Below are 19,058 nucleotides of genomic sequence, written 5' to 3'. Positions count from 1 at the left end.
ATTTTTTCAAATATCGGCATCAGCTGCTAAGTTTTTCTGCTTGGCCGATGTGTTCGAGGCGGGACTTTTATTTTGACAGCACTGAGAGCGACAGAACACACACAGAACATTTAAACAGAGGAATTAATTTATGCAAAGAGTATTATAAGACTGTTTTATATTATTAGTAATAGAAAGGCAAACATTATAATACTTTCTTATTTGTCGTCAACATTAAGCAAATACGCATGTATATCATTTAAACAAATCTTTCAATGACTAATGAACATTTCATTTCACAAACCTTGCAAACTTAGTCGAATCCAGCTGTGAGATCTTGTGAGTGTGCATTTTTATCCAGTATGATCACGTGTTCTATGTGTGACAGTCGGTCCATGTGAATTGAAAGCTTTAATAAATTTAAACTCGTTATTTCAAATTATGCTGCACTTTATGCATTTGCCCACTGTCATGACATTTTCTATGTGTGCTGTATGTAAAATGAGTGTTACCGTGGCTTTATTTAAAAAATATATTATTCCCAATGCACTGAGTGCCCTGTTGGTTACAGTGTTTACTTCTTTTTTAATTATATTTTTTGTTCAATATTTATTTATTTAAAAACATATACTTCATCATCTAAAGTATAAGTATGTTTATTCTAAACATTTATTTTTTAATACATTTTTCAAATGATTTAAAAATTCTTAAATATTAATTAAAAATAATAATAATTATTATTATATCAGCTATCGGCCCCCCTGCTTTCCAAGATATCGGCATCGGCTGTCAAAAAACTATTATCGGTCGACCACTACTATTATCTAACCTATATAAATAATCTTTTCACCATTAAAACTATTGTACAACTAAAAAAAATTTTTACAGTCTACGTTTAAACCTAAGGTTGCCAATATATTAATATCCAGCAAAATAATTAGCATAACACAAGGAGGATCATACGAAATAATAATAACATCACTTGTCAAGGGCTGAGACTTTTCGTTTGACGATTGGTCAAACCGACTTTTATTTTGAATTCGCACCATTTCCTGCCGTTTAAAAAACTGTTCACTGTAGCACTGCTGCATCTTCCACTGTGTCGCAGCGCGTTTATTTACTTGAAGTGTGCTTTGAAGTCGAAAGCTAGTGGATTGAAGATGAATGTGATCGATCATGTGCGGGATATGGCCGCGGCCGGACTGCACTCTAATGTCCGGATCATCAGTAGTTTACTCCTGACCATGAGCACCAACAACCCGTGAGTGTCTCAAGTGCTTCACCATAGAAGCTAAACAAGACCTGGAAGCTCAAGCGTGTCAGTTCAGTGATGATATTAACATATTATAGGCACACAACAAATCATGCAGAAATGTTTTGTTCTGTTAGCTCGCATAAAGGAACCAGTGTTGCCAATTTAGCGACTTCCCAGCCTCTTTTGAGACTTTTTTTCCAAAGTTTAGGGAAAAATATAACAACTTCTTGGACAAACCTCATCTAAGTTCTCATCTTGCCCACTGATCTACATTTATTTTTAAATAGATCGGTGAATTTGCCATTATGATGTAATCTAGTGACATTTAGCTATCAGTTTTAACTACTTTCAGTCAGAAGCAGTTGTCAACACTGACCACTGTTCTTTTCTTTCAGGGAGCTTTTCTCACCGTCTCAGAAGTACCAGCTGCTGGTGTATCACGCTGATGCTATTTTCCATGATAAAGAGTACAGGAACGCAGCCTGTAAGTACAACATGGCTTTACAGCAGAAGAAAGTGATCAGCAAAACATCTAAAGTGCGTCCATCCAGCACAGGCAGCACAACATCTGCGCTTCAGGTTCAGGTGAGCCACAGTAATTTAGCTACATTAACACTGCTTGAATAGTTTTTGCCTTGGTTTAGTTACTCCAGTTTGTTTTCTTAGGTAAGGCATGCTTAATATATATATTTTTAATTGTGATGACTTTGTATGAGCCACCAGTCATTAAAATGTATACTATATTACAATACCGAATTTTGGTCATAATATTTCTATTTCTATTTATTTTTTAAATTTGATTTAAATTTGACCCCAAACTTATAAAACCTATGTAGTGTATATAGTATAATATAGTTTCTATTTTATTATTATATTTTCATTTTTGTCTGAAAATATAAAGATCATGAGTAATAGTGATACTTGTCTATGCAAACACTAGACATCATAACAGTCTCCCATATTTCTCATGTTCCGGTTTGAATTAATTTTTATTGTAGTTAACCACTCTTTTGTTCATCCCCTGCAGAACTTGCCGTCAGAGATTGAAGTGAAATATAAAATCGCGGAGTGTTACACTATTCTGAAGCTGGATAAAGATGCCATATCAGTGCTGGAGGGGATCCCGTCACGCCAGAGAACGCCCAAGGTGTGTTCACACGCTGTCTTTTGTTTCACAAGTGTGTGAATTCTCAACATCTAAAACGGATGTAAAAGAGCACTTTGTTGAATCGTCTTGAATTCCAGATCAACATGATGCTGGCGAATCTTTACAGGAAGTCTGGTCAGGAGCGGTCAGCTGTAACCAGCTATAAGGAAGTGTTGAGACAGTGTCCTCTGGCTCTGGATGCTATTATTGGTCAGTAAGAATACAGCCGTGTTCCTGTGATGCTGCATCTTGTGAACCCAACATTAAAGCTCAGTCCTGTCTGGTCCACTGCAGGGCTTCTGTCTCTGTCGGTGAAGGGGGCAGAGGTCGCTTCCATGACGATGGACGTGATTCAGAGCATCCCCAATCTTGATTGGCTGTCTGTCTGGATTAAAGCACATGCTTTCATACATGGAGGAGACAATCAGAGAGCCATCAACACTATCTGGTGAGGATAGGACACTATCAAGAAAAATGTTTTTAACCATTTTTATGGACATCTTTATATTAATACAGGTTTTATATATTTGTTTTTATTTTGTAATAAACTGTTTTCTATAATGTCATTATTAGCCACCACTGTCATTATTAAAGATTAGATCCAGTGTTACTGGATTATTTATGTGCACTTGTAATATTTATTAGTATTTTTAATTAGCTTTTATTTATATATGTTTTTCTTTCAAATTTTAGGTTTTTGTAAATTGTATTACTTCTGTCATTTTATTATTATTAATTTTAATATTTCTATTTCTGTCTCTGTCTAGCTTTTTTCATTTCATTTTCAGTCTTTTCAGTACCTAAGTGTATTTTCAGTTAGTTACCATTGCTATATTCTTAATTTTTACATGTTATGTTTTCATCTAATATATATTTATTTATTTGTTTGTTTTATTTTATATATTTTTTTTTATATCAGCTTTGTTTCCATAATTATTTAATAGTACCAATGATTAGAAATTTCGATTAATTAGAATAGATTAGATTCAGTGTTCTTGTATTATTTACATTATTTAATATTAAAATATTTAAAAAAAAATCATTTTATTTGTTTTCTTGGAAATAGTAGTTTATAGTAATTTTATGCATTTCTCATTTTTTTTATTTTCTATTATTTATTAATTTATTTATTTTTCAGTTTTAGTCATTTTAGTACTCAAATTTAAACTTCTTATATTTCAGTTACTTGCCAAGGCAACATTTCATTTTCATATCAGTTTTAATTTTTTAAGTAATTTTTTTTATATATATATATATATATATATATATATATATATATATATATATATATATATATATATAATATTATTATTATTATTATTATTATTATTATTATTATTATTATTTTATTTTAGCTTTATTCCCATTAACTATTGTATTGTATTGTATTGATAAAATGGCAACAAAAACTAGTTGTCCACCTGTGCACAATGTGAGGAATCACTGATGTCTGTAGTCCTTGTTTATCTCTCTTCAGCTCTTTGGAGAAGAAGTCACTCTTGAGGGATAACGTTGATCTTTTAATCACTCTGGCGGATGTGTACTTCAGGGCTGGAGACACAAAGAACTCCATCCTGAAGTTTGAGCAGGCACAGATGCTTGACCCCTACCTGATCAAAGGTGCATGGCATCAACCAATCCCTCGGCCATCTAGATACATTGCTTTATGATTTGTGTTGCTTTGAATGAAATGATCATGATGTTTTGCAGGTATGGATGTATACGGCTATCTGATGGCCAGGGAGGGTCACCTGGAAGATGTGGAGGTTCTCGGAGGACGGCTGTTCAACATATCTGACCAGCATGCCGAGCCCTGGGTCATATCTGGGTGAGTTTGACCTTCTGTTAATGTGTCGGAAACGTTTTCAGAATCAAAAGCGACTGAAAGCTCTTGTGTTGTCCACAGATGTCACAGTTTCTACAGTAAGCGTTACTCTCGTGCCCTGTATCTGGGAGCTAAAGCCATCCAGCTGAACAGTAACAGTGTGCAGGCGCTGCTCCTGAAGGGGGTGGCGCTGAGGAACATGGGCCGAGTGCAGGAGGCCATCATACACTTCAGAGAAGCCATGAGACTGGCGCCCTGTCGTCTGGACTGCTATGAAGGTAAGAAAGACTTTCATGATACCGTATTTTCCAGACTATACGTCACACTTTTTTTTCATAGTTTGGCTGGTCCTGCAACTTATAGTCAGGTGCGACTTATTTATCAAAATTAATTTGACATGAACCGAGAGAAATGAACCAATAGAAAACATTACCGTCTACAGCCGCCAGATGGCGCTCTAATGCTGCTCTGTGCTCCTGTAGTCTACACTGAACAGGCTGGAGACAGTAATGTTTTCTCTTGGTTCTTGGTTCTAAATAAATGCGACTTATATATGTTTTTTTCTTTGTCATGACGTATTTTTGGACTGATGCGACTTGTACTCAGGTGCGACTTATAGTCCAAAAATATGGTAATAGAAATAATCATTTCCAGCTATTTTGCATGTTTTGTAGGTTTTTAAGAAAGGTTATGATTAGGGCCGGGACTTTAACGCGTTAATTGAGATTAATTAATTACAAAAAAAATAACGCGTTAACTAAGATTAATTAATTACAGAAACAAAATTCCTGCATTTTTAATAACGTATTTTTGCACCGCGGAACGTTTCTCACCGGATGAGTTTCGGCGGGACCGATTATACTGGAGCACCAACTAGCGTTCGCATATCACCGCAGCAGCACATCGAGCCTCAAGTATCACCTCAACGCAAAACATATAGCAGCTAGCGTGGAATTTACACTTTATGTTGAACTATGTATTATTTTGTTGGTGCAACAGTTTATGTTGAACTCTTTATTGTTTTGGCCAAGGTTATTGAGAGTTGGACTTAGTATGTTATGGCCTCTGAAGCAACAGAGAGATGTTTTCTAATAGTCAGTGTTTCCAATGTTCTGAATGTTATTGACAGTATTGTGTTTTACTTAAAAAACACTTTACAGAAGGTTCCAGCACCTATAAGCTTCCTGAATTTCTGAAATGTATTATTTCTAAATTGTTTCTAAATATGCTATTGCTACACTTCATGGCAAAAATTGCACTGGTCTGCTAGACTTGGGTGAACAAAAATAAACAATATTTTGTTGCTTAAGCTTACAGTTTTGTTCAAAATAATAGCAGTACAATGTGACTAACCAGAATAATCAAGGTTTTTAGTATATTTTTTATTGCTACGTGGCAAACAAGTTACCAGTAGGTTCAGTAGATTGTCAGAAAACAAACAAGACCCAGCATTCATGATATGCACGCTCTTAAGGCTGTGCAATTGGGCAATTAGTTGAAAGGGGTGTGTTCAAAAAAATAGCAGTGTCTACCTTTGACTGTACAAACTCAAAACTATTTTGTACAAACATTTTTTTTTTCTGGGATTTAGCAATCCTGTGAATCACTAAACTAATATTTAGTTGTATGACCACAGTTTTTTAAAACTGCTTGACATCTGTGTGGCATGGAGTCAACCAACTTGTGGCACCTCTCAGCTGTTATTCCACTCCATGATTCTTTAACAACATTCCACAATTCATTCACATTTCTTGGTTTTGCTTCAGAAACAGCATTTTTGATATCACCCCACAAGTTCTCAATTGGATTAAGGTCTGGAGATTGGGCTGGCCACTCCATAACATTAATTTTGTTGGTTTGGAACCAAGACTTTGCCCGTTTACTAGTGTGTTTTGGGTCATTGTCTTGTTGAAACAACCATTTCAAGGGCATGTCCTCTTCAGCATAGGGCAACATGACCTCTTCAAGTATTTTAACATATGCAAACTGATCCATGATCCCTGGTATGCGATAAATAGGCCCAACACCATAGTAGGAGAAACATGCCCATATCATGATGCTTGCACCTCCATGCTTCACTGTCTTCACTGTGTACTGTGGCTTGAATTCAGAGTTTGGGGGTCGTCTCACAAACTGCCTGTGGCCCTTGGACCCAAAAAGAACAATTTTACTCTCATCAGTCCACAAAATGTTCCTCCATTTCTCTTTAGGCCAGTTGATGTGTTCTTTGGCAAATTGTAACCTCTTCTGCACATGCCTTTTTTTTAACAGAGGGACTTTGCGGGGGATTCTTGAAAATAGATTAGCTTCACACAGACGTCTTCTAACTGTCACAGTACTTACAGGTAACTCCAGACTGTCTTTGATCATCCTGGAGGTGATCATTGGCTGAGCCTTTGCCATTCTGGTTATTCTTCTATCCATTTTGATGGTTGTCTTCCGTTTTCTTCCACGTCTCTCTGGTTTTGCTCTCCATTTTAAGGCATTGGAGATCATTTTAGCTGAACAGCCTATCATTTTTTGTACCTCTTTATAGGTTTTCCCCTCTCTAATCAACTTTTTAATCAAAGTACGCTGTTCTTCTGAACAATGTCTTGAACGACCCATTTTCCTCAGCTTTCAAATGCATGTTCAACAAGTGTTGGCTTCATCCTTAAATAGGGGCCACCTGATTCACACCTGTTTCTTCACAAAATTGATGACCTCAGTGATTGAATGCCACACTGCTATTTTTTTGAACACACCCCTTTCAACTAATTCAACTAATTGCCCAATTGCACAGCCTTAAGAGCGTGCATATCATGAATGCTGGGTCTCATTTGTTTTCTGAGAATCTACTGAACCTACTGGTAACTTGTTTGCCACGTAGCAATAAAAAAAAAAACGAAAAACCTTGATTATTCTGGTTAGTCACATTGTACTGCTATTATTTTGAACAATACTGTATGTATTCAGTCATTATTCAATGGTATACTATAAATCCATGTGAAAAAAAATATACTTCTCACTGTTCTCAGGTCTAATATTTATATGCGATTAAAATGCGATTAATTTCGATTAATTAATTACAAAGCCTCTAATTAATTAGATTAATTTTTTTAATCGAGTCCCGGCCCTAGTTATGATATTTTTGTGCAATAAAAGATTATAGATGTTTAGTCTGTTTATTTGCTGAACAGCTTTTAGTTACTCTCTTGAGTTCTTGTATTCAGTCTGTCCTGTTTTCTAAAGGTTAGACAAAGCCCATAATCATTTTCTGTCTTCTCAGAGTGATTCGTCCCTTGTTTTCAGGTCTGATTGACTGCTATCTTGCCTCTAATGGTGTCCGGGAGGCTATGGGAATGGCCAACAATATTTACAAGACCCTGGGAGCGAACGCCCAAACTCTCACCATCCTGGCCACAGTGTGTCTGGAAGATCCCATGACCCAGGAGAAGGCCAAGACTCTGCTGGACAAAGCCCTCGCTCAGAGGCCCGACTATATCAAAGCTGTCGTGAAGAAAGCAGAGCTCCTCAGTATGACAACAATTAACACACGCCTTTCTATGTTATCATAAACTGATTTATTTCATAATATTTTTCTGTATTATTATAATTGTTGTTGTTAATTTATTATGATTTGGTAATTTATTATAATAAATGTATTATAAATAGTAATATTTATTAATAATGATTTTATTATAGATTGTTTGAAATTTATTATAATTATTATTATAAAATTATCATTATCATTTTTTTATTAAACTATTATATTTTCTTTATCCACTGGTTATCATATATTATTTTATTTATTTATTTTTTTTATTAATATTTATTATAATTTATTATTATATTTTTGTATTATTTATATTATTCCCCAATTATTAATTATATATTTTTTTTATACTTTTCTAGTTATTATTTATTCCTATATTGTATTATCTTTATTATTTGTTATTATTAATTATTTTATTTTTAAATTATATAATTATTATAATTTTTCCCTATTTATGAACTACTAGCGGTAGTAAAAGCACATTTTTGTTTTTCCATTAATCATTATTGTTATAAATTAATAAAAAAGATATATATATATATTATAAAATCTATTTATTTATTATTAGTAGTAATTTATTTATTTATTTTTCATTATATCGTTTATAATTTTTGTTATTGTTCATTAACTGTTATGAAAAGTAGTTATGAAATCAAATTATTTTCTTGACTTAAGCTTCAAAAGCATATATTTTGGTGTAATCTATGTTATGCTTAAATCATTTTAATTACAGATCGAGAACAGAAGTATGAGGAAGGAATAGCTCTTCTAAGGAACACATTAGCCAATCAGAGCGACTGCGTGCTGCACAGGATGCTGGGGGATTTTCTCGTAGCTGTTAATGACTATCAGGAGGCCATGGACCAGTACAGTATAGCGCTAAGGTATCGTCATCCACACTGTACGGTAAAATCTTCAACATTAGAGTCGAGCAGACTTGACTGTTCTGTTCCTCTTCTGTAGCCTCGATCCGAATGACCAGAAGTCTCTGGAGGGCATGCAGAAGATGGAGAAGGAGGAGAGTCCCACGGACGCCACGGTGGAGCTGGACGGAGACGATATGGAGGGCAGCGGGGAGGAGGGAGATCTGGAGGGCAGTGACAGTGAGGCGGCGCAGTGGGCCGATCAGGAGCAGTGGTTCGGCATGCAGTGACCCTCAACACTTCAGCTTCAGCACTAATTACACGATCATTCACTCTTCATGTGTTCTCCAACCGTAGCTAAACATCATGGGTGTCAAGTTATTTTCTGCTTTGGGCCAAATACAGGACTAGACAACTGTGCTACTCATTTTTTTTCATAAAGGTGTCTAAAATGTCATTTATTTTGCATGATACTTTCTAATGATCTTTTAATGAACCACAATCCCACAAAATCTGATCTTGTGTGTAATAAACATGTCAAAGTCATATTTCACACCAAAATTGAAAAGAAAGTATTGTGTTGCTGTTAGGAATTTTTAACAGCACGTTTCAGCCATGTTCTTCACTGCAATATTTTTACATTTGTTTAATACTTACTCAAAGCGATGATTTCCATTAAGATATTGCAGTGCTATTTTTTAAAATAAAAAACTAATATAAATACATAATATATACATACATATTTTTTGTATTATTGTGCAAACGTGATCAGTTGTATGCCTGTTTCTTTCTTTTTTTTGGTGTAAATATAACAAAACTTATTCAAGAACATGTATGGGTTAAGTTTAACAGAGCATGTAAATGATGCAGTAATTTTTTTTTTCTGTGTGTCTTTTAATGTTTCTATATTGTTGTACATAAGACTATTTGTAAATGTTTTGGAATTAAAATCATGGCATGATAAAATGTTGATGTATTCACATTTACTAAAATCAATATCGCTTTTACTTATACAAAATAGAGCGTTGACTGTAAAGAAAGAGCAGCGCAACCATGTAATATAATTTTATTAACCACAAGTCATTGTGATAATTACAACACTGATTCAGCAGCACTGCCCTCTGTTGTCATGGGAACTGCTTTAGAAGACCGCCTGTCTGTCAATGTCACACATACAGTACACACCGAACACCTGAAATGAGCCTCTGCTTTGAAACATATCGCACATCCCTGTGCAAAGCAACAAGAACAATCAGTTTTGGTTCATTTACATATCTCAAAAAAAGATCTTGAGAAAATTTTGCCTTTTTCTCCACTAATGACATTTGTTCGTTTTTTTTTACTATTGCAGTGCTATACATAAGTTTCTAACTTAAGGGGACATGCACCATGAAAACTGCTGTAATGTTACATTTTAAGAGTATTTTCAAATTTCACTGGGTTTGACCTGAGCTATCAGGTCTTTTTTTTTTTTTTTTTACTTCTAAACTAATGACGCAAATGCTTCGGTTTTAGCACAGTTGACATGCAGGCCTAGAAAGATGTGGAGCTGCTGAAAACAACACATGCACTAAAGTCACAAAACCCTCACAGCTTCTGCAAGGAAAACAGAGAGCGGATCGGCTTAATCATCCCGAGCTGGAGAGAGAAAGAGAAAATAAAGACACGTTTGATCAAACAAATAAAGAAATAGAAAAGATACTGTATACATACAGAGATGTGACATCATGCAACTGTGGTTGGACATGATTAAAAGCGTCTTTAGAGAGTTAAATATAGTTCCTGTAAAAGCAAATGCACATAATTGTGTGCATTACATCAGTCAAACAAACACGAGGTTGTGATGCTGTATTATGTGAGTGGTACTCACTCGCTGATGCACAGGACAAAATTAGTTTCAATACAGCACATTGAATCATGCATGTCTGTTGGTCACCTGAAATAAGACTAAAAAAAAAAAAAAAAAAAAGAGAGAAGAGAGAAAAAAAAACCCCAAAAGAATAAAATGTGCCATTTATAGATTCAAAGCAGTCATGTGTATTAATGTCAGAGTTTTAATCCCAAAAGATATAATAATACAAAAAAAGGGATCATTTGTGCTCAGTTCATTTACTCAGAACCTAGTATGTACATATACACATTACAGTAAAAAATAATTCATCTATAATATTAGAATCACTACGCTGCCCCGATAAATACATCTATGACATGAAAAAGTAAACATCTTCAGAGAATTTGCACAGAGCAAATCCTAAACACACTGTCAGTTTCATGTTTTTTTACTTAAGCATTAATAAAATAAAACTGTGAACCACTAAGGTTTTTGTACGAGGGAACTAGTGCATTTGGCTAGTCATTCTATGGAGCAAAAAGAACAAATTTAAGTCAGGAAACAGATACTAAGAAAGCAACCGACGGAACTGAGGTAGCTGCAATCTACTTAACGCAGAGAGGAAATCATTTTGCTTCAAGGGAGGAAAGAAACCGAAACGACAAGCTGACGTTAGAGTGGAAAACATCTAAATATAACCCAAAAGCATGTTCGCTCTTTTTGGCCCAGTGGATTCAAAAGGCTATAAAGACATCTCAGAGCTTTGAGCCAAAAAAATCCAAAGCAATCTGATAAATATTGCATCTCCTACTTTAAGCTTCTAAAAAAGGCCATAAGGGGACCTGAGAAAATATACAACTTTAATAATAATAAAAAAAGTACTTTAAATGGAATGATTAAAAACAAGGAACATACTATTTTCTGACGACAATATACCATATATGAAGATAAACATTATATATACACACATTAAAAAAATTAAATGCATGTGCAAATGTGAACGAGTGACTGTTGTTCTTTGTTAATGTTGTGTTAGCCTGCCGCCAGCTCTGGGATCAGTCAGGAGGACCAGAGCTGCTGGGTGTTGTTAGTGTCTGTGCTGTACAGCCACACCACTAGAGGGAGTGTGAGAGCTACGAAGGGCCAGGAGACGCCCTCAGTGCATGCAGAGAGGGACCAGCCTCTCCTGTCGGGCTCCTGGTCCAGGTCTTTACCGGGCTCCAGGTAGTTCCTTGCGATGAATTTGAGCAGCTCGTCCAGGAGGATGACAGGCAATGAGATCTTCAGCACCACCAGCCACTGGGTCACGTTCAGAGCAGTGATCTGGAAGATGACCTGAAGAACAACAGAGGGAGAAGCAAAGAAGAGTGACACCAAGAAAAAAAAAAAAAATCAAAAAAAGATTTTACATTCATTTCTCTGGCTAAAAAAATACTGTATTCATATAGATTTATTGATTTATTTTAATATTAATAAAATAATAATAATAATAATAAGTAATAAATATGTATAATTATTATTATTATTATTATTATTATATATTTTTTTTTTAACCCTAAAACCGTATTCTGGACAAATGTGGGCAAAATAATTTGGATTTATTTAAAAAAAATACTTCCCTTGATCTGAGCGGTACAAGACTTGGTTACTTTTCCTAAGTTTGCCCCCTGAACACACACACATTTTTTGACTCAATTCTACAATGTTAAGTGGGTGAAAAAAAAAAAACTCCTTAATCTTGTATTTGGGTCAAAAATGGGCGCCCATAGAAATGAATGGGAAAAACTGTAATTTAGAGCATTCTTTTTGTAAAAATAAATTAATAGATCCAATACAATGCATATCTAACATACACACAAATGAAGGGCTGATCCTGTACAACATTCTCATCATGGCAAAAACTCACACTCATACATACACACACACACACACACACAAACAATGCATTCAATGAGCCTATGACAGAGCTGGGCTAATGTCTGACCATGTTTTTTGGTATGATCCAATCATCCACCTGGCTCATCACCCTCTCTCTCTCACACACACACACTCACACACACTCATACACACTCACACAGACACAGACACAGACACACACACACACACACACATAATGATCTACATTAGAGCATAATTTACATAGAAAATATGGTACTTTTTGAGGAAAATAAATTCAAAAATTTATTTTTTTTTAAAAAAAGCACCATAAATGGATAGACAAAACGTTATCGAAGACAGTGATATAACATTTATAATAAATAAAAAATAGGATCACACCTGAGTCCTCTGTGCCCACATTTGTCCACAATTACAGGATTAAGGGCTATAAAGTGAATATGGTTTGAGGGTTAAGTGAAAATCCTAAATACTTACATTAAGAAATCGTTTTTTATTCATTTATAAAAATATATATTAAATGAGTAACAGACATGATTAATCACTCATTTTAAAACAACATTACTTTCTATGATACTACTACTAAGAGTATTATCATTTTATTTGTAATATTTTTATACCATTACTACTTTGAAAGAACTATAATAATAAAAAAAAAATCCTTAGTTAAAAGGTATTTTATATATATCTATATATCTATGTCTATATCTATCTATCTATCTATCTATCTATCTATCTATCTATCTATCTATCTATCTATCTATCTATCTATATCTATCTATCTATATCTATCTATCTATATATATGTGTGTGTGTGTGTGTATATAAATAAATAAGTGTATGCCTACAATACTTTTTCCACTTAGAAAAACAAAAAACAAAACTATAATTGAAAAATATATAATACTCAAAAATACCGAAAGTAGTTATAGTAGTAGTATCAGAAATTAATGTCTGTCAGTTACTTAATATTTATTCTTATAACTGTATCATTGTTATACAGTATACACACACACACACACACACACACATTAAAATACGTAATGTGTACTTGACAATAGTTTTCAAATCAATAGAAAGTTTGTCAACTCTGTCCAGAAAACTGGTAATTGAACCATTTAGAATTGTATTAGAACTCATAGATGCAGAGTGCAGAGTTTGTGTGGAGGAGTAGTGGAGAAATAAATGTTCCATTACAGCTAGAATTCTTTTCTGGGCCCCAAAATGTATTTTTGAGATCCTCATCTCCATTGAGCACTTAATGATCTGTAGTGTTTAGGGTGCTGTACCGGCAGCGGGTCTACATAGAGGATGAGGAAATGCAGAGACATGGAGAGGCAGATGGCTCCCAGCAGCCAGACGTTCTCCCAGGGAGGCATGCGCAGCAGAGACTGGTTCTCTGACAGACTGCAGGATGAAAAAATCAAATCAGGTTTACTTGGGTTCAGTTTTTAATCAGTGCCATGCGTGAGTCTGGATGTGAGGTGGACGATGGCTGACCTGTTGAGGGCGTTACACATCTCGATGGTGACCAGCACAGACAGGGCCATGGTCATGGGGTACGGAGACTCGAACACATGGCACTCCAGATCCTGGAAGTCAGGATTATCAGGAGAACACTGCAGGAAATGACTCTGAGAGGACAAGAGAGAATACATGCTTAGTTACTACTACTACTGCTGCTACAACATCAAAATAATACTATTTAAAATAAATATGACTTGCATAATTATGTGAATACATTACACTTAACAACAACTATATACACACACACACACACACACACACTTATATGCCCATATACATTAAATTATACACATATACAAAACAATAAATAAAAATTATTATAAAATACATTAAATTATTAGTGCTGTCAATCGATTTAATTTTTTAATTAACTAATTAATCGCACATTTTCTGAAAATAATTGTGATTAATCCCACCTAACATTAAAAAAATTTAAATATACTTTTATATTGCAATAATTTTTAAAATTAATGTAGAAACAACAAAGACAGTATTTTGAATATTTGTTAAATGGCATCTTTTTTTGATTACAATAATTTTCCCCCCTAATATTTAACCATTAACTGTAGCCATTCAACATTACAGTACTGAGAGCTATCAATTTTAACAATTATTAGACTTATTAGACATTATAATGAATGCCATATTTACCTGTGCCCTTCATCAGAAATACAGAAACTATAGTTTAAGTCATCAAACAATAAATTCTAAATTAAATATAGATGAATCCTTAAAGCTATAAAATTTATTTTCTCTTTTTTATTTTTCTTTGATTAACAACAACTATCACAACAGCTGGTTATTAGGTTGTTTTTAGGTTGCCTTTTCTGACCCACTTCAAGTCTTAAAGTCTCTACTAATGAACTGCCGAGTCTAATCGGGTGTGTTAGATGAGGAACACAGTGCTAGGATGCTCCAGGACAATTCTGAAAACCATTTCAGAGACATGTTCTTAATGTAACTCATATATAATATATTAAATGCATGCACAGTTTTAAGGCAGCTTTAATTGCCTTTCTGGTAACTTCATGACTTAACCGACCGCGCCATTGCAAGCATGTAGTTTCATTTGTGCTTTGATATGAAAAGATATAGGGTACAGTGTGGGCCGGTGCCTTTGTGTGCACTGTACCCTTTCCACACTCATTTGACTCGCACCTCTTTTTATCTTTTGCGAGAAAACGACAAGAAATGGTTTTAATGGATTGCAAGAGAGCGACAAGAAAAAAATACACACGCGCAAAAGTCTTAAATGCCAGTTACATTGACTTTTAAGACTTTTACATTGTTACAATTAAAGAAATATATTAGAAATAAATGTTGTTCTTTTAGAACTCTTTTTTTTCTATTCCAGAAAAGCAGAAGCTGCAATCTTTCAAAGATAGGTCAGTAGTTAAATTGTTTAAATGACAAATATGTCACAGAAGTCTACTTTTGATGAGAAGAATTTAGCATTTATATGCTATTGCATCAGACGTAGGTCTATAGATGTAGTCACACACATGACATTTATTCAAAAACTGAGATATATACCAGCTGGTAAAATGTGATCATTGGACCGTCATCAGCAGAAATAAACCACCAGGCTGCAGCTCCTACAGTCGCAGCACCCACATAACCTGAGAAACACAACACACGTGAGAGAACACAACACTTATCAGACCAGCAAGACTGGATACATTAATAGACGACAAGCTAGAAAAATGTACATAAGCAAGTTTTTTTTACATTTTTTATAAATCACAGCCATTAGGCTACATTAATCATGTTTGTGACTCACAGCCGATGGCCAAGTATCTGAAAAAGAGCCATCCAGAGATGAGGGGCTCTTTGGCGTTGCGAGGGGGCTTGTTCATGATGTCCAGGTCAGGAGGGTTGAAGCCCAGAGCGGTGGCAGGAAGACCATCAGTCACCAGGTTCACCCACAGCAGCTGGACAGGGATCAGGGCCTCAGGGAAACCCAACGCAGCGGTGAGGAAGATACTGCAGAGGAGATCAATATATCAGTAAAAGACAAAAACAAATGAAACGGATCTGAAAACCACGACTGCACGGACCAGACGACCTCGCCCACGTTGGAGGAGATGAGGTAGCGGATGAACTGCTTCATGTTGTTGTAGATAGCTCTGCCTTCCTCAACGGCAGCCACAATGGTGGAAAAGTTGTCATCAGCGAGGACCATTTCCGAGGCTGTCTTGGCCACGGCAGTGCCAGAGCCCATGGCGATGCCAATCTCTGCCTTCTTCAGGGCAGGGGCATCGTTCACGCCATCTCCTGTCTACAGAGACACAACCGCTCAGCCAATCAGAACAAACACAGTTGTGCTGCGTCCGTTAGGGATAATTCATCCAAAAATGAAAATTCTGTCATTGATTACTCACTCTCATATAGATCCAAACCCATAAGACCTTGGTTTATTTTCGATAAAATCCAAGAGTTTTCTGACGCTGCATAGACAGCAACAGAAATGCCACGTTCAGGGCCCAGAAAGGTAGTAAGGACATCTGTAAAAAGGTCCATGTGACATCAGTGGTTCAACAGTTAAGTTAATGAAGCTACAAAAAAAATTTGTGGGCAAAGAAAACAATAATAACGACTTCATTCAACAATTTCTTCTCTTCTATGTCAGTCTTGGACACATATTGTTGAATAAAGTCATTATTTTTTATTCTTTCTCATAGCTTCATAAAAATGAAGGTTGAACCACTGATGTCACGTGGACTATTTTAACGATGTCTTTACTACCTTTCTGGGCCTTGAACGTTGTAGTTTTGTTGCTGTCTATGCAGGGTCAGAAAACTCTTGGATTTCATCAAAAATATCTTCATTTGTCTTCCAAGGACGAACGAAGGTCTTATGGGTTTGAAAAGACATGAAGACTGTGCTGACTATTTTTAGTTTTGGGGCAACTATCCCTTTAACACCATATGGCTGCATACCATGGCAGTGATCTCATCAAAGCCCTGCAGGAACTCCACAATCTTGGACTTGTGTGAAGGCTCGACGCGTGCAAAGCAGCGGGCAGCCATGACAGCTTTGCGCTGGTCGTGAGGTGAAAGGTCGTCGAATTCACGGCCAGTGAAGGCCATTTGGTTGACGTCATCGTCCTCTGAGAAGATGCCGATGCGTCTGCAGATGGCCACAGCCGTGCCTTTGTTGTCGCCGGTGATCATGATGACCCGGATGCCGGCGTGGCGGCAGAGCTTGATGGAAGCAGCTACTTCCGTACGAGGAGGATCCAGCATGCCCACACAACCCACAAAGGTCAGATCCGACTGACAGATGGGGAGGAGAGGGAAATGAAGGGAAAAAAATTTAATAAAAACTTTAGTGGGTTCAATTCCACAATGGATAACTGTTAGCTAGATGCTAACTGGCTAGATGGAGACAGCTAGCTAGACACAAAGATGGTTTATTAGATAAAGTGGATAAATACATTTCTAGATAGTTAAATACTTCACTAGATAGCTAACTAGTTAGAAAGCTAGTCAGACACACAAAAATTATATTAGATGCTGGATGAAATTACCTAATTAAATACTTTATCAGACAGCTAACTAACTTTAGCAGGATAAAAAACTATTTTATTAGACAAGTGTAACGTTACTTTTTTGGCGTACTGATACCCATTTTTATAAACACAGTTTTACTACAAATACCATGGTTAAACTACGGTTAGTTTGTGGTTACCATCAGTCTGAAAATGTATCAATCAATATGGTTTTATTCGTAGTAAAACCATGGTTCATTTTTGTTAGGGTGAATTGTTTAATAAACAATCAGCTAACTAAATGGATTAAAACCATCAATCTACCAACAACTTTAATAATCTAATAGTTTATTAGATGGCAAGCTACATAAAAAAAATAAAAATACTTTATTCGAGCGCTAACTAGCTATATGAATAAATCGGTTACAAGACAGCAAAAAGCTAGTGGGACAAAGATATTAGATAGCTTGATGTGTTATTAGATAGCTTACAAGCTAGCTAGTAATTAGACTGCCAACTAGCTAGATGAATAAACACTTCATTAGACAGTTAACTAGTTTGATAGTCTATTAAATGGGCAGCTAGTGAGACAAAACTATTTGTATATGTTTTTGGAGATAGCTAGATACATTACTATACAGCTAGATGTTAAACAGCTAGATGAACAGTTTAATGGACAGTAATCCACCAAGATGGAAATAAACCTTTTAGATTGTTAAATATTAGACAGTCACCTCATACTGTGCGAAGCTGGCCGTGTCTGACAGGATCATCTCCTCTTTCTTCAGTGGGCTATCACGGGTGGCCAGTGCCAGGCAGCGCAGGGTATCACGGCCAGTGCCGTACTCTTTGATCACAGACATGATCTTATCCTTGATGCCCTGAGTCAGGGGAGCCCTGGATCCACCCACACGCACATATGTGCACCTCTCAATCACTCCCTCTGGAGCTCCCTGTAGAAGACAGCCCAACTTATCAATCTGAAACATTTGCCAATATAACAACTCCGTAAACAACAAACCAGTTTCCGGTTAGCACCTTGACAAACATCTTAGCAGAAGAAGATCTGGCTTTGTTGGGGGAACAGTACACAGACATGGACTTCCTGTCTCTGGAAAACTCCAGGGTGAACTCCTTTTTCATCAGATGCTTGATCACCTACACATACATATTGAGTTATTAAATCATGTTTAAATAAGCGCTTGCATAATTCTTTATTAAAAACCTGTTAACTGTCATCATTAAATTCAAACATTGCATTACTATGAAATTATTGTTACAAAATTTTTTCAGTCATGCATTATAAAAATGAAGGTTTGGATCATGCACTTTTAAGTCTAATGTTCAAAAATGTGAGTGACAGTTAACCGGTTAATTGTATAATTATTTACTGAGTTGCAGGCGTTGGCTCTCTCGATCTTTGACAAGCTCCTGACGTCAGTGTCAAAAACGTTCATCTTTTCCACCAGGCAGGTCAGAGCTGTCTCCGTGGCCTCTCCAACCTTCTCATAAACGCCTTTAGACTGAAAGAGAGTTGGAAGTTATCATTTAGGTACATGCTTCATGCGTGGAACTGAACTTCTATTAAAGCTTTTCATCATGATGGTTCTACTGCCAGGCAACATGGTTAGAGATAGTATTGTCACGGTACCAAAATTTCAGTATACGGTACCGATACCAGTGAAAATCCACAGTTCTCTGTACCAATTT

General features: G+C 35.8%; 2 protein-coding genes across 5 annotated transcripts in view; one reads left to right on the top strand and one right to left on the bottom strand.

Annotated features, from left to right (window-relative positions):
* Positions 1 to 1,027: 1,027 nt before the first annotated feature.
* On the top strand, positions 1,028 to 9,708 carry anapc7 (anaphase promoting complex subunit 7). 2 transcript variants are annotated; one of them, XM_052563603.1, is made up of 11 exons: positions 1,028 to 1,240; positions 1,630 to 1,819; positions 2,262 to 2,381; positions 2,480 to 2,591; positions 2,676 to 2,829; positions 3,859 to 4,001; positions 4,092 to 4,209; positions 4,288 to 4,484; positions 7,498 to 7,722; positions 8,475 to 8,625; positions 8,705 to 9,708. In XM_052563603.1, the coding sequence occupies exons 1-11, from the start codon at positions 1,140 to 1,142 to the stop codon at positions 8,892 to 8,894; spliced, it is 1,701 nt and encodes a 566-aa protein (XP_052419563.1). In that variant the 5' UTR covers positions 1,028 to 1,139; the 3' UTR covers positions 8,895 to 9,708. The 2 variants fall into 2 exon arrangements, with proteins under 2 accessions (XP_052419563.1, XP_052419564.1); XM_052563604.1 differs by having other exon boundaries at positions 1,036 to 1,240; positions 1,630 to 1,771.
* Positions 9,655 to 19,058, bottom strand: part of LOC127963602 (sarcoplasmic/endoplasmic reticulum calcium ATPase 2-like) — a 31,667-nt gene continuing 22,263 nt past the window's right edge. For 2 of the 3 annotated variants that reach the window (XM_052563601.1, XM_052563600.1), the window contains exons 12-21: positions 18,740 to 18,871; positions 18,387 to 18,506; positions 18,083 to 18,301; positions 16,798 to 17,133; positions 15,916 to 16,136; positions 15,639 to 15,841; positions 15,392 to 15,477; positions 13,832 to 13,965; positions 13,621 to 13,738; positions 9,655 to 11,770 (exon numbers count right to left, since the gene is read on the bottom strand). In XM_052563601.1, the coding sequence (XP_052419561.1) occupies positions 11,495 to 11,770; positions 13,621 to 13,738; positions 13,832 to 13,965; positions 15,392 to 15,477; positions 15,639 to 15,841; positions 15,916 to 16,136; positions 16,798 to 17,133; positions 18,083 to 18,301; positions 18,387 to 18,506; positions 18,740 to 18,871 (1,845 nt within the window). In that variant the 3' untranslated portion in view covers positions 9,655 to 11,494. The remainder of the gene's footprint in view (positions 11,771 to 13,620; positions 13,739 to 13,831; positions 13,966 to 15,391; positions 15,478 to 15,638; positions 15,842 to 15,915; positions 16,137 to 16,797; positions 17,134 to 18,082; positions 18,302 to 18,386; positions 18,507 to 18,739; positions 18,872 to 19,058) is intronic. The other variant, XM_052563602.1, reaches the window with a different exon arrangement.

This window comes from Carassius gibelio, chromosome B8 (genome assembly GCF_023724105.1).
Source record: "Carassius gibelio isolate Cgi1373 ecotype wild population from Czech Republic chromosome B8, carGib1.2-hapl.c, whole genome shotgun sequence".
Classification (NCBI taxonomy): Eukaryota; Metazoa; Chordata; class Actinopteri; order Cypriniformes; family Cyprinidae; genus Carassius; species Carassius gibelio.
The sequence above is the reverse complement of the archived record's forward strand: the minus strand, read 5'-3'. Positions and strand labels throughout refer to the sequence as shown.

What these genes read in the sequence shown, in the direction of transcription:
- anapc7 (XM_052563603.1), top strand. Translation starts at nt 1,140, where the DNA reads ATGAATGTGATCGATCATGTGCGGGATATGGCCGCGGCCGGACTGCAC. An exon ending in ACCATGAGCACCAACAACCC is followed by an intron (nt 1,241 to 1,629) that starts GTGAGTGTCTCA and finishes CTTTTCTTTCAG; the next exon opens with GGAGCTTTTCTCACCGTCTC. An exon ending in CAGTACAGTATAGCGCTAAG is followed by an intron (nt 8,626 to 8,704) that starts GTATCGTCATCC and finishes CCTCTTCTGTAG; the next exon opens with CCTCGATCCGAATGACCAGA.